This window comes from Cavia porcellus, unplaced genomic scaffold (assembly GCF_034190915.1).
Source record: "Cavia porcellus strain 051 isolate PalLab524CR breed Dunkin Hartley unplaced genomic scaffold, mCavPor4.1 scaffold_23, whole genome shotgun sequence".
NCBI lineage: Eukaryota > Metazoa > Chordata > Mammalia > Rodentia > Caviidae > Cavia > Cavia porcellus.
The window spans coordinates 6583191-6597028 of NW_026947506.1; the positions used below are offsets into that span (position 1 = coordinate 6583191).

General features: G+C 55.8%; 1 protein-coding gene across 2 annotated transcripts; it reads left to right on the forward strand.

Moving 5' to 3' along the window:
* The first annotated feature begins 3623 nt into the window (after positions 1 to 3623).
* Npy4r2 (neuropeptide Y receptor Y4-2) lies at positions 3624 to 10902 on the forward strand. Of its 2 annotated transcripts, XM_013148531.3 has the most exons (2): positions 3624 to 3884; positions 7423 to 10902. In XM_013148531.3, the coding sequence occupies exon 2, from the start codon at positions 7482 to 7484 to the stop codon at positions 8598 to 8600; it is 1119 nt and encodes a 372-aa protein (XP_013003985.1). In that variant the 5' UTR covers positions 3624 to 3884; positions 7423 to 7481; the 3' UTR covers positions 8601 to 10902.
* Positions 10903 to 13838: the final 2936 nt, after the last annotated feature.

Genomic DNA, 13838 nt, shown 5'->3' on the forward strand with positions numbered 1-13838 from the left:
TATTGTGAGCAACCTGTTTCCCTTTTGTGGAAAATTTTAGAATTTTGTCTTTGTATTTAGCATTCTGCAATTTACAGTGGCCTAGAACAAGGGCTCCCTCCAAGCTATAGTTCAGGGATCGCTTCTTTATTATTGATAACTCCATGAGCTGGCTACAGAACTCTATTTTATTGTGGTTTCACTCGCCAAACTTTCTGTTATACAGAGTCAAAGGCAGTCTGAAAACAGCAAATGGAAACTCCAGACACAAAAACTCATGGTTTGCCGGGGATATAGCTCAGCAGCACAGCACCTGCCTGGCAAGCTCAGGGTCCTGAGTTTGATTTCCGGTAAAGCCCCCTCCCCCTATTCATGGTTAAATATCTTTTACTAGTTTGTTATTAAAGTGTTCCCTTTTAGTAGGGCATCCCCGCCATGGGCAAGGGGGACACAGGCTTGTCCACACCCCACCCAGATCCGTGCTCCACCCTCATCCTTTGCAATGCCCGAGGGCCCCTGGCTGGTGAGCTGGGCTTGGGGGAAGGGGGGAGCCCACAGGAGACCGGCAGTGGAGGGAAGCAGATGGATGTCTGCTCTACCTGCCCCGTGTCTGTGACCTCGGCTGGTGACAGTGACAGGTGCACACAGCAGCTGTCCTGGCATGCTACCTCCGCAGCCCTGCACAAGTCACTTTTCCATTACATTTTCTTCATTGGACTCTTCAGGCTGAATTCCGTTAGCTGCCTAGACTCTGACCAGTGTACTGCCTTGTGTTGTTCGGTTCTCCCTTCCTGGAGACCATTCATTGGCTGCTGGATCACTTGTGTATTTGTCTGTCTCCTCTTTGGCTCTGAGGTTTTCCATCCTGTGGTGCTGCTCTAGATTGGGAATATTTCTCTCAGCCCTTTCAATGGAATGTTTCTAAATTTCAGCAATCTTATGTTTATTTTTCAAGATTCTTTTTTGCTTTCTTTTCTTTTTTGAGACAGAGTCTCACTATGCAGTTCAGACTGGCCCTGAGCTCACTTTGTAGCCCAGGCTGGTCTTGAACTGGTAACAATCCTCCTGCCTCAGCCTCCCCAGTGCTGGGATTACAGACTGCACCACCTTCTTGCTTTCTTGGTCTCTTTTGATTCATGGTGGTCCGTGTTGTTGTGTAGGTGTAGAAAATGTAGTCTAGGAATTACCTGGAATATTTTGATCTCCTAATTTTTTTTTTTCGAGGTTGGTGAGTTCACTTCTCCACCCTGACCTGTTGCCTTTGTGCTGTTACCTTTCTACGCGTGGAGGGGACTCTGTTTCTCTGGTCACGGAGTGTGAGCAGCTGGCTGCCTCTCTGGACAGCCGCTGTGGCTTTTTTTCTGTGCTACATCTCTCAGGGCAAAGCAGCTGCTTTGTGCGCGGGAGGTCTGCCTACCTGCCTTCGTCAGCAGCTTTGCTTAGGATGAGCAGGGGTGCGTGTGTGGGGGAGGGAAGGGACATTCCCCAAAAGTGCGGGGTCTCCAAGAACAAGTAGGAGTTTTCCATGTGGAAAAAGAACTCCATGAGAAACATTTACGTGTCCGGGCACGTGTGACTTGAGATCTCCTAAATGCAAAGAGCTTCAGTGGAGATGAGGCTGGGTGGCAGCCCCGGAAGGCTTAGGGAAAAGCAGGGTCAGTCTGAGGTTAGAAGCCCATCGTGGCTGAGCTATAGGGCCTCTTAAGGCTGCACTGGGCCAACTCAGGCTGGAAGCTATGAAGGAGACCGAGCGGGCATCGCTGGCTGGCTGCGCAGAGCCGGGTGCCTGGGAGCCAGGCGCAGCTCTGTGGGGTGTGTGTAGACTACCTCTCCCGCCACAGTGCCCAGAGGTGGACCCCACTGTCGCTCCCCTGTGTGGTAGGATCTGAGGCCTCCAGGCATGGCCATGGCCACTCCCAGCGCTGGCTCTCAGCGTGACAGGGACTGTGGGGGGCCGACTGCAAACCCCAGCTTAGTCTTAGCCAGGGTTCTCAATGCCCACCCTGACCTTGGCCTCCTCTTCACATCAGGGAGCGGCCTGACCTTGCGTGGACAGAGAGGTTACAGAGGGGTCGAGTGTGCACACACCTGAGGGCGGGGTGACCCCTGTGACATTCCTGCGTGGGCGGGGAACCAGGTCTGTCACCAAGCTATTAAGGAGGGCAGATCTTCAGGTCAGCAAGTCACCTTCACGGCAGGAGGGACATCCTGGCCACCCCCTGCCCCACAGACCGTGGAATGCCGGGGTCCTGGACCTGCCCCCAGAGCCTTGGGCGGGGCTGTCCGGGTTTCTCCCGGCGAGCTCTGCCCTCTCGGGTGCTTTCCTGCCTGCTGTGCTGGGTGCCAAGCCTGACGCCACTAGAGGGTGCTGTTTCCTTCGCCTGCAGAGTCAGGGGTCCTGCAGCGGTGGGGAGGGTGTCCCGGCAAGCACCAGGTCCCTCTGGGAAGGAGCTTTGACATTGGGCTCACACCCAGCCCTGGCATCTGCAAATTGGGCAGTCAGACAATCACTCCACTTCTCTAGGGCTCTGTTTTCTCAGCTGCGAAATGGGCTGATGACACCTTTGCCAGGTAGGCACAAGACAGATGCTTGTGCCTGGCATGGAAGCCCTCGCTGGACTGGTGCCCTCTCGGCTCCTTCACTGCTCTTGAACACCTGGGGCTGGGACAAAGACCTGGGAGCCCTGGACACTGCTCTAAGTACCTCTGTGTGGCAGACCTCATAGGCTGCCCGCAGCCCAGGCCCTCACAGCTGTCCCCAGAGGAGGTGACAGCAGCTGAGGTCTTGTCTTCGGAGAGGGTGTCAGCTGGGTTCTCTGCCCCAATCTGGCAGTGTCTTAGTTAAGTGACTTCAGAGAAGTCGCTCTGTCATGGGCCCACTGCCTCACTAGTAAAAACAGGAGGGAAAATGCGTCCGTCCTGGCAGGTGGGATGCAGTGAAGTCTGCAGAGTGCGCGCTGAGCACGCTGGGTTGGTTTGGAAAGGGGTCCCCTCCATGCCCGAGATGAGGGGCATTTTTGTGGAAGCCACGGAGTGTATGGGACATGCGTGTCTGTATTTGGGAGACACCAGAAACAGATGCCTGACACTCAGGTAGTCCCCTGGGCACCCCGGGGGGTTATCAGGTGGCTTCGGGGAGGAAGCTGCTGCTGGCACCTTGGAAACAGGAACAGTGCGTAAGGGACACCGCTCTGTTTCACCAAGTCCTGGGTCACCTGGCTTCAAAGGAGAAACTCACAGATCCTCACTGAATGCTCCCCACCACCGCCTTGGAGGCCTTTGGAGGACTCGGGAGGCCCCTGGCTGCTAGGTCTGCACCCTGGATGCCACCTCCTTCGCTGGCTCGCTGGAGACCGCCCTTCTTCCTCCAGCCCTGGCTTTTGCCTTCATGGCGCCCCCTGCCTCCCCCTCCGCAGCGAACCTGTGTCCTGGCTGCAGCGGGCTCTCCGCAAGTCTCCTCTGGGCTGGGAGCCCCAGGGCGACACAGGCAGGGACGCTGCGTGTTGGGCTCAGAGTGCCCAGCAGGACACGCGTCGGTGGCTAATACTCCGGGGAGAGTTCAGAGAGGGCACAGCCGCTGGCACCCGTGACGGACGAGGAATCCGGGGCCCGGGAGGGTGGAGGGTGAGCGCCGGGGAGCGCGGGTTCCTGGCGGGTGCAGCTCCGAGGCTCAGTGCTCACACCCCGCACCCGCCAGCAGTGACGGCCGCGCCCAGAGCGCAGACCCAGGGCGCAGCCACAACCCGGGGAAGCGGAGCGCGCGGCCGCCTGCCCGGCTTGGACGCAGGGCGCTGGGCGGGGGCTGTCTGGAGCCCGCAGCTGGCCGGGAGCATCCTGCCTTCCCGTGGACCCTGGGAGAGGTGCGTGGCCAGATACCGCGCGCGCGGCTACTGCCTTCCACGGAGGTAAGGGGCGCCCGGAGCCTCGGGGTATGGGCGGTGTGACAGCGCGGTTTGCGGAGCCCCGGGGAACAAGGCAGCTCCCCGACCCGGACTCCTACCTCACCAGCGCCTAACAGTTCAGGGCTCTTTAGTTTACTCCTCTGGCTAGAAGCGGGCTGCTTTGCATCCCCTGAGAAGGTGTGCTGACCTTGCATGGTAATCTGAACCCCAGGAACCCACCCCCATGTTCCCAAGGACCCCAGGACCCCTGGTTCTCACTGGTCTGTGAGAAGGCAGCTCAGCAGCCCAGGAGAGGGGCTTGACCGGCCAAGGTGGAGGCTGCAGGAGGAAGGACAGGTAGGGTCCTTTGGGGGGACAGGTACTGTGCCATCCCCTTCCTTCATGCCTGGTGGGGGGCTGTGCTCCTCTGATGTGCTACTGAGGAGGGGGGCTCTGAGGTCCCACACTGCTGGGGGACCCCTTGCCCACGTCAGCTTGGGAAGGACCGGGGCGGTGGCCCTTAGATAGGACGGGCGGAGGAAAAGCCACCTAATATTTGATAAATGTCGATCCTGCACCTGTTCATGACAGGCTGGCAACGTCGCCTCCCAGGAGGTGGCAAAGAAAGCTGCCAAACAGCTCCTGGCTTCTGCTGTGCCCTTTCCTATAGAAGCAAGACAGTGCTGACCCGCTAACCCGGAAGGGTGCGGGGCAGGGGTGCTCACCCCTCAGCCTCACACTGGCTGTGGTTCCTCTTGCATCCCCTAGCCTAGGTGGGAGCCAGGCCACCTTGCAAGCTGGTGTTACTCACCTTTGGCTCCCCGTCCCTAGAGGGATGACAGAGCTGGGGTTGGGGTCCAGGAAAGCCGTGTGGCCTGCTGGCCAGTGTAGGACTCTGGAGTCCTACTCTGCTGTTTTTCTCCACTGCTTTTTGATGTCAGAGCCCCTCCGGTGACTGAGAGCCAGGCCCATTTTTCACCCATTTGTGGGTGAGACATGCGCCGGCTGCCAGGTGCCCTGCTCCATGCAGCCATTCTTAACCCTCAGCCACTGGAGGGACTGCGGAAGACGGGCTGCGTGGTGACAGCTGCTCCCTGCCACCTTCCTCATCCGACACTGGCCAGAGGCACGGCTCAGAGACCTGAATGACTGCTGCATTGCTCGGGGGCTCCCCGCTAGAAGTCCGCAGCCCCTGTGCCCCCAAGGCTCTGGGGCATGAACTTGGCTCTGCACTAGACTGGCTCCTCCCAGCCTCTGCGGCTCTGGGGAGGGCGGCAGGGGCCAGCAGGCAGCTCTGCCTCTCTCCTGGCCCAGTGGTCCATCTGCTTCCACTTTGCTGCTGTCCCAGACCTGGTGCTTCCTTTGAATGATGTCCAGAAGCTGCTGGAGGGGCCAGTGTGTGGTCAGTGGTGTCCCTGTGGTGTCCCACACACCTGTCCCCATCCATCAGTCTCTGAGATGGGGTCATGGGCCAGGCAGACCTGGCGCAGCCTTCTCCTCTGTTCCCACCCTGTCTCCGCCTCATCCCTCTGTGCACCCTCCACGATGCACCTAAGGGCTTGTTTTAGAACGGACTGGGCTTACAGACAGCGTTCAGTGGCTCCCGGGGTCCCCGCCTGGGGAGCCTCACACCCATGCTCCTGCTCCCCAGGAGGCCCAGCTCTTTCCTGCCCCTGTGCCTGCGCATGAACATGTGATGTCCCTCACACCATGAACTCCTCTCTGTCCCCTTGGCCAGGTGATCTCATGTCAGCTTTTGAACTCCACACCAGTGCTGCCTCTTCCCTCAAAACCTGCTCTGCTCCCTCTCTGATCTCCCTGCTCACCCTGGCTTGGGCCGTGGCATCATGGCCTGGAGGACCCGCCACGTGGCTGGTGGTCAGTATCTCCGGATGGGAGGCCCAGGGCTGTAAAAGTCACCTCTGTAGCCCTTGCCTGTGGTCGAGAGTATGGCACCTACTTGTGCGGACGGATGGACGGAGCAGTGAGTGTCCACTGCTGTCCACTGCCCCCTTGACTAGGATCCGGTTGCTGATGTGGAATAGCTGGCTGGGGGTCAGCCATGGCCAGGGATCAGCCAGTGCTGTTCCCCCGCATCTGGGGCCCGTGTGCCTGTCATAGAGGCAGTCCCGCTTGCTGTTTGTGTCCACCCTGGACCTTGGGTCCCGCTTGGTGTGTTTCATCTCATCACGAGTGGCCCCAAATGGCCGTTTTTTTTGTTTTGCCAGAAGATTGTGATGCTGGCAAAACCTTCCTGACTTTGAGATCTGGCAGCCTAAATAACCAGACTCTAAACTTTTAGTCAGGCGAGTTCAAGACCCCACCCTGTGTGTCAGATGTCTGGTGAGGGACATTCGTGACCACTCAGACGTGGATTTACTGACCTCTGGTTCAGGGGGCCTTTTTCTGTAAATTCTGTCTTCGGCGTAGCGCTTGATTTTGCAGAGGAGCTGCTGTGCCTCTCCTGTGGGAGTCAAGTGCTGTCTTGGGCGGGGTGCTCTCCCTGCAGAGGGCTCTCAGAATAGGGGCCAACAACCGAGTGCAGGCGAACCCCACAGGCCCCCTGCTGAAATACAGATTCCAAGGCCACTTCCTGGACTCCCTTGGCTTCTGGGGCCCTGGAATCTGCACTTCCCGGTGCTCCTGGCAGGATTCTGGTGTTGAATGCAGGTGGAGAGCTGGACGGGAGGGCCAGCGTGGTGCATTTCATCAAGTGTTCCTTGTCCTTATTCAGCCCATGCCCTCTGGAGTTCCGGTCCTATTCAGCCTTGACAGAGGGTCCTCCTGCTGAGGGCCCCCAGGGAGGGAGACCTGGACAGTCCAGTATGGGCTTGCATCAGGTGACCTGAGCTGGGGTGGCTCCACAGAGGGCAGTGGTGTCCCCATCTGTGGCCAGCCATGTGTGTGCACATGGGCAGCCGGGAGGAGCTGGCTTGGCCATCTGCAGATCTTTCTATACCTGTGGTCCCTGCCTTTGGGGGGTGCCCCGCGTGTCCGGCCCCAAAGCTTGGGTTCCATGGGTTTCTGCACGACTTGAACAGTCACTGCAGAATAGTTTCTTGCTGTCTCCATTTGGGTGACAGAGGGCTCTCTACCCAGCACGGAAACATCCTGCCTCTGAATTCTGCCTACAATGCTCGGACTTTATCTTCAGAATGGAGGTCAGGGGAATTTGCAGAACAAGATTTGGCCCCAGGCAGACCTTAGTTTGTACCTGGGTCCCATTACTTATTGGCGGTGTGACAGCGGGCGAGTCGCTTCTTACTCTGAGTCTCAATTCCTCGTCGAGGAAGTAGGCTGTTGACACCCACTCTCAGGGTGCAGCAGCTACAATCTGTGAAGCGCTGAGCACAGCCCAGTGTGTGCCAAGGGCTCCCCATAGGTGGTGACTCCAGTTGGACTCCAGTTTCTGACCCTGAGACTTAGGTGCCAGCTCCTCTCTCCCCCAGGCAATGGCCTTGGGAAAGAAATAGTCAAGACCTTGTCCCTGGCCCCTGGTCCTTTCCAAGTCCATCCTGGACACCCGATGATCCTGAGTCTCACTGGTCTGTTTGTGTTGCAGGTGTCACTGCTGACATGGACCGTTAGCTCGAGATCTTCTAGACGCTTCTCACTGCCACCATGGACACCTCTCCCTTCCTGGCCTCCCTGCTCCCCACATACCCCCAGGAGGAAAACAGCAGCAAGCCCCAGAGGCTCCTGTTCAACTTCTCTGACCACTGCCAGGATTCAGGGGACCTGATGGGCTTCATCGTCACCTCCTACGGCATCGAGACCATTGTGGGGGTCCTGGGGAACCTCTGCCTGATCTGCATGACCCTGAGGCAGAAGGAGAAGGCCAACGTGACCAGCCTGCTCATTGCCAACCTGGCCTTCTCCGACTTCCTCATGTGTCTCATTTGCCAGCCGCTCACTGTCATCTACACCATCATGGACTATTGGATCTTCGGCGAGGTGCTTTGCAAGATGTCAGCCTTCATCCAGTGCATGTCCGTGACAGTCTCTATCCTCTCGCTCGTCCTCGTGGCCCTGGAGAGGCACCAGCTTATTATTAACCCGACGGGCTGGAAGCCCAGCGTCCCCCAGGCCTACCTGGGCATCGTGGTCATCTGGCTCATCGCCTGCGTCCTCTCCTTGCCCTTCCTGGCCAACAGCATCCTGGAGAACGTCTTCCACAAGAATCACTCCAAGGCCCTGGCCTTTCTGGAGGACAAGGTGGCCTGCAAGGAGTCCTGGCCCCTGGGCCACCACCGCGTCGTCTACACCACCTTCCTACTGCTCTTCCAGTATTGCATCCCGCTGGCCTTCATCCTCGTCTGCTACCTGCGCATCTCCTGGCGCCTGCGCAGACAGGGGCGCGTGCTCTGCAAGAGCTCGAGAGCTGGGCAGATGAAGAGGATCAATGGGGTGCTCGTGGCCATGGTGGGCGCCTTCGCGGTGCTCTGGCTGCCCCTGCACGTGTTCAACAGCCTGGAGGACTGGCACCACGAGGCCATCCCGGTCTGCCACGGCAACCTCATCTTCCTGGTGTGCCACTTGCTCGCCATGGCCTCGACCTGTGTCAATCCCTTCATCTACGGCTTTCTCAACACCAACTTCAAGAAGGAGGTCAAGGCCCTGGTGCTGACCTGCCAGCAGAGCCTGCCGCCGGAGGAGTCCGAGCACCTGCCCCTGTCCACGCTGCACACTGAAGTCTCCAAAGGGTTTCTGCCACTAGGTGGCAGGTCCAACCCCATTTAGCCAGCTCCAAGATTTACCCCTGCATGTCACTTGCCAGGACTTCTCCCCTAACCCAGTGGGCATACTGCAAACTGTGGGCAGTGCTCCTGATTTGTTGGCTTTTGGGGTCCAGAAAGAGCTTGTTTTTTGCATGCTCTGTATGTGAAGCCTGAGATCAGATAGATCAGCTCCTTAGTCCCTGGAGAATTCTGAGTCCAGATTCTGCAGGTCATGGTGAACCTGACAGCTGGAGCTGCAGATTGGCAGGGCTGGAAATGTCTGCCTGCCACAGGAAGGGTTCATGCTGGGAGTTCAGTGGCAGATGGCTGGCCTGGACAATCAGGGACCTGGCCTGGGCAACCAGGGACCTGGTCTCCATCAGTGAGACCTTGAGGTCACTGTAGATGAGGGGCACTTGGAGCCAGATCTCTGGCTGCACTTCCTAAGCAGTGGGAATCCGTGTGACCAGGGTAGTGAGCTTCCAGTGGAGAGGGCGGATCTGTAGTCTCTTGGGTCCTCAGGCCCTGCCGCAGGAGTCCGAGCTCACATCACACCCTGTGTCTTCTGCCTTGTATGGAAACCAGCTTGACATGTCTCTCCTCGATGAGATGGCATATACCCTGAGAGTGACATCTGTGCTGTCACAGGGCTCTTTCCCTTCATGCCCAGCCCTGGCTCCAGCACCAGGAGAGAATGCATGAAAAGCTTCTCATGGATTGAAAGTCAAGGTGTCACCCACTGCTGTGTTGGTGTCCATAGTCCCTCACTAGTCCTGGTCCTCCAAAGTGTCTCTGTATGTGGGTCCATGCCTTCCTTGCAGAGAAGACAGTGTCAGCTTGCTCCCGTGGGATGTCCCGCCTGGCTCTCCCGGCTGAGCCCACCCTCCCACGGAGCAGACTCTGACTGGGTGCACTGTGGTCATTGGGGTGGGATGTTCAGGTGCTGGGCCCTCAGGAGCCTCCTGTGAGGCTGTCCGTGCTGGGCTTATTCAGAAGTCAGGTAAAGGGTCATCTATCCACTGTCTAAGCTCCCCAAAGAATTGGGCTTTGGGCCCCTTGAGATCCATTGTAAGTGCCTGGAACTTGTTCCTCATTATTAGTCTGAGTGGCACCAAGCTGCCTGAGGACAAGGAGCCTTAGGGTGCCAGCGGGCTTCAGGGCGAGAGGTCCTGACTGGGTGCCTTGAGGGTCCCTGGCATGAGGACTTGGGGCAGTGGGTAGAGGTCCCACTGAGCACCCACCATGCTCTCTCCCCTTGCTTAGGTTGACACAGTCCGCCTAGATGGCCGTGTCTGCTCCCGGTTCCCATCGACCCCTGTGGTTGCTTGGTTACCAGCATCCCAGAGTATGGGCAGAATACCAGTAGCGCTAGCATCAGCCAGGGCCTGTTAGATGCGCAGATTCCTCGACGTTCCAGACCTACTGAATCCAGACTGGAAATTTAGGAAGCTCCCAGGCTAACGGCACCTGTGTTAAAGCCCGGAGCGCTGTTCTAGGAAGCGTTGCCTGGAGCCTTGGGGCATTGCCCTGGGATTAGTAGAGAACTGTCACATCCTCAGTCCGGCACATGTCTTTACACTTGTCCTTGCTGAGAAGGGATGCCCAGCCGTGGTTGTTTGCCTCATCTCTGGCTGCCTGTGGACGCCCTTCTCGAGAAGCATTCCTTCAGTAGATATTTGCCAAGTGCAGAGTTCACAAAGTTCCGCCCTAGGGAACGTGTCCTTGGGCGTTCGGCTGTGTCCCACTTAAAATCCAGTTTCTCATCTTGCTGGGTGTAATTTTGATAGTTGCTTAAGATTTTAAGAACCGCTCCGGAGGAAGTTGGCATTTCTCAGTTGGGTCCATCTCTTGCCCAGAAAAGCATCCCTTTGCCAGCTGCCGCAGGAGGCTGTGGTTGGAGCTCACACCCCCACACACCGCCCAAGAGCCCTCGGATTGCAAAACCTTATGGAATCCTGCTGGGGAGGGCTTCTACCCTGCCTGACTCCAGCCCTTCTGTTTTACAGAAAAGATGCTGACTTGTTTTTTTCCATCATAAAATTAAATCATATTAGTCCTTAAACATGGAATACATACACAAATAAAGTGAAAATAGAAAGGAAATCATTTTCCTGTCCTATCTTGGAATCCACCAATCGGAGTTAACCACCGTTTATATTTTGGACATTATTTTTTGTTTAGTTTGTGTAAGAGTAATCACCTATGCACATAGCCTTTTGAGGTGAGTTCGTACTGTGTGTGTATTGGTCCTTATCCATTTGGAGATTACATCTTTGTTTTACTTTGTAAGAATTTCATTCATTTTATTAAACAAATACATAGCATTGTTGACTTATTAATATTCAGTAGGCACTGTCCCTATTTTATGAGGGATTGGCTGGATCCATCTCGTACCCTTCTTCACTGTGTCTGTCCCACGGTGAGGGGTTTCTAGTGCTATCGCCTCTAATGTTGCATTTGGAGCAGATTCCGTAGGAGTGATTTCCATCTAATGAGCTGAATGACAGATTCTTTTTGAGGCTCTTGATTTTCAGAGGGACTAGCACAACTTGCATTCCCTAAACCATGTGTTTCCTTTCACGATGGCCATTGAGGACTCACAATTAACAAACATACCTCGGTCTGATCCCTCCAGTCCAGCGGATGCCTCCTCTCCTGCTGCTGGGCCCACCATGCACTGTGGGTGGGCGCTGATCTCCCCAAGGCCAGCCCTTGTCCTCTATGGAAAAGTGAGGGGCCCCCCATTGCCTTTAAGGTTGCAGGGCTGTGTAATTCAGCTTCTGGAAGAGGACTCTATTAATTATTACCCTGCACCAGTGGGCAAAACCACCTCAGTAAACTGGAATGGGAAGTCCTTCTCGTGTAGATAAGTCCGGGCCTCCAGCGTAACTTGGGTTCAGGCTCTTTGGTATCTGGCCCTGGCTGACCTTTCCAGCCCTTTGCATCCTGCTCATATCGCCTGTGGGCCCAGCACAATGGGCCTGCCGTTCCCCAGCGCGCCTGGGCTCTGCTCTGTGCATTGGCTCCTGCCCTTTCCTCCTACAGGTCCTCCCACCCCTTCCTCTGCCAGTTTGTAGTACCCTCCTGGCCCATCGGAGAGGGCCTCAGTCCTCCCCTTCCATCAAACACGGGGCCTGTGGCATTTGGTCCTATGGACAGTTAGGACGCCCTGTGATGGGACAGGCACCTGACGGACAAAACCAGAAGCGTCCTACTTCCCGTGCAGCTTGATTTATGCATGCATTCCGATGACGGGCTGTTGTAGTCCGGGGTTGTACACAGAACAACTAGGATCAGGATGTGGAGTTTATAGTATTTTTATAATGGTCACCGGGAGTTAACACAGGAAAATGCAGGAAATCTATCCGCAACACCAAAGACATAGACATTTAGTCAAGAGTCTCAACCCCACGTCAATGTACCACATGAGTCTAGATAAAAACCCAGAGCTCAGGACAATGCCTCCCATGAGTCCAACTGGAGGTCCAGAGCCCACAAGAAGGACTCACGCCAGTCTCTTTTATGAATCTGTGCGGGGAAGACCCAAAGGTCAGCGGTGGAAGCCAGAAAGTCTATGCCAGCAGGATGAAGGAGCTGTGCTGGTGGGATGAGTGTTCTACGCTGGAGCCGAGAAGTCACACTCACAACAAAGACCAGGGCTATCCTGAACATACCACAGCCATCCTCAGTGACACGGAGGCCCCGAGCTCCTCCGACAACAAGCACAGTCGGGTACGTGCCAGGAAGCAGCGTGACGAGTTCATCCTGGAGACCAAGCAGCACATGTCTTCCCCTCCGGAGCCAGGAAGCAATGCTCGATGTGAGGACCAGAGCTTCTCCAGGAGAACCAGCAGCTCAGACAGCAACTCGTGGGAGAACCCACAATGCCTCCTTAATGCCTCAACCCTCCACACCTCCCTTCTTCTCCACCTATTTATCCTGGCAACCCTCCTCAGATGGAGCATCTTTTCTCAATGCATGCTGATGTAATCCAGCTGGCGTTAAGTTGCCCACCAGTTCTCAATCCATAACACGGGTCCTTCAGTTTTGTGCTGGGTCCACGCTGACATGAGGATGATAGATGCACCTGCTGCCCCATAAGGCCGGGAACTCCTCCTGTGCAGTGGTGGCCTGGAAGCTTCTTGTGTTTGAATGTCACCGCTTGCTTGAAACTCCCTCCCTCTGACTCTGAAAACAGTTTATCAGCGCCATTGGGTGCTGGCCCAAAGCTGTCTTAAAACACACATCATTCATGCAGCTGTGAATGAATGGGCTTCAGTTTCCCATTCTTCTGGCTGCCAAGGAAGCCAGACTGGAGAGGGCAGGGGTTCAGAGCAAAGCCCAGCAGCTGGCCAGCGCAGACCCCAAGACAGGCAACCTCCCTGGTCAGCAGTGTGCTTTGTGATGGCCAGCGGCCCAGGCCACCTGGTAACTGTCATCCGTTCCCCTTCTGAGTTACACGTGGATGCTGGGTCTACCCAGCCTTTCCAAAGAGAAGGGTTCAGAGGAGTATCTGGGCCTGAAGGACGGACCCACCTTTTCAACACACGTACAGGCAGCGGTGGGGGACTTGCGTCTGGACCGGCTAGTGGTGACACGTCTTTCCTCCAGGTTCCCGGGCGCTGTCAAAGCATGATGCCATTGGAAGTGAGGCTTGGCCACATCCCGACAGAGCAAACACTGAGGCTCCCTGTTGCTCTAGGGAGCTATCCAGAGGCGGTGTCTATTACACTTTTGTCCATTGGTGACTTTAAGGAAGATGTGACATGGAGGAGGGCAGGACATGTCTAAATCAAGGGATGAGTTCCCTGGACGTGGAGTTAGACTCTTATTAAATTTTGTTTATTTGAAAGAGAATAAAGCCAAACATAATAGAACAGAGCTAATCAAAACAAAATGGTGAATATGACCGAGGACTTCAAAACAAGATAATAGGAAATCAACAGTGGCTACCAGAATGCCTCTTGTTATCTTCAAAATAGGTGACCATCCCTTCAGACACGATAAAATCACACAAAATGAAACAGTGAAAGCGTACCGGGCTTCAAAGCAAGATAACAATGACTACCACCTTCCCATTTTAGGCATTTCCTCCCCTTCCACTTTCACAGTATCTGTTGTACATTTTGGATCCCACTAAGCCCTTCAGCTTTTTATGCTAGGGAGACAACACTCATGTGAGTCTGAGCCGTTTCACCTGTGAGCATGATCTCAGGTTGCATCCATTTACCCAGAGCCTCATGATTCTCCTTCTTTACAG

Excerpts from the sequence above, each read along its gene's own strand:
- Npy4r2 (XM_013148531.3), top strand. The coding sequence starts at position 7,482 with ATGGACACCTCTCCCTTCCTGGCCTCCCTGCTCCCCACATACCCCCAG.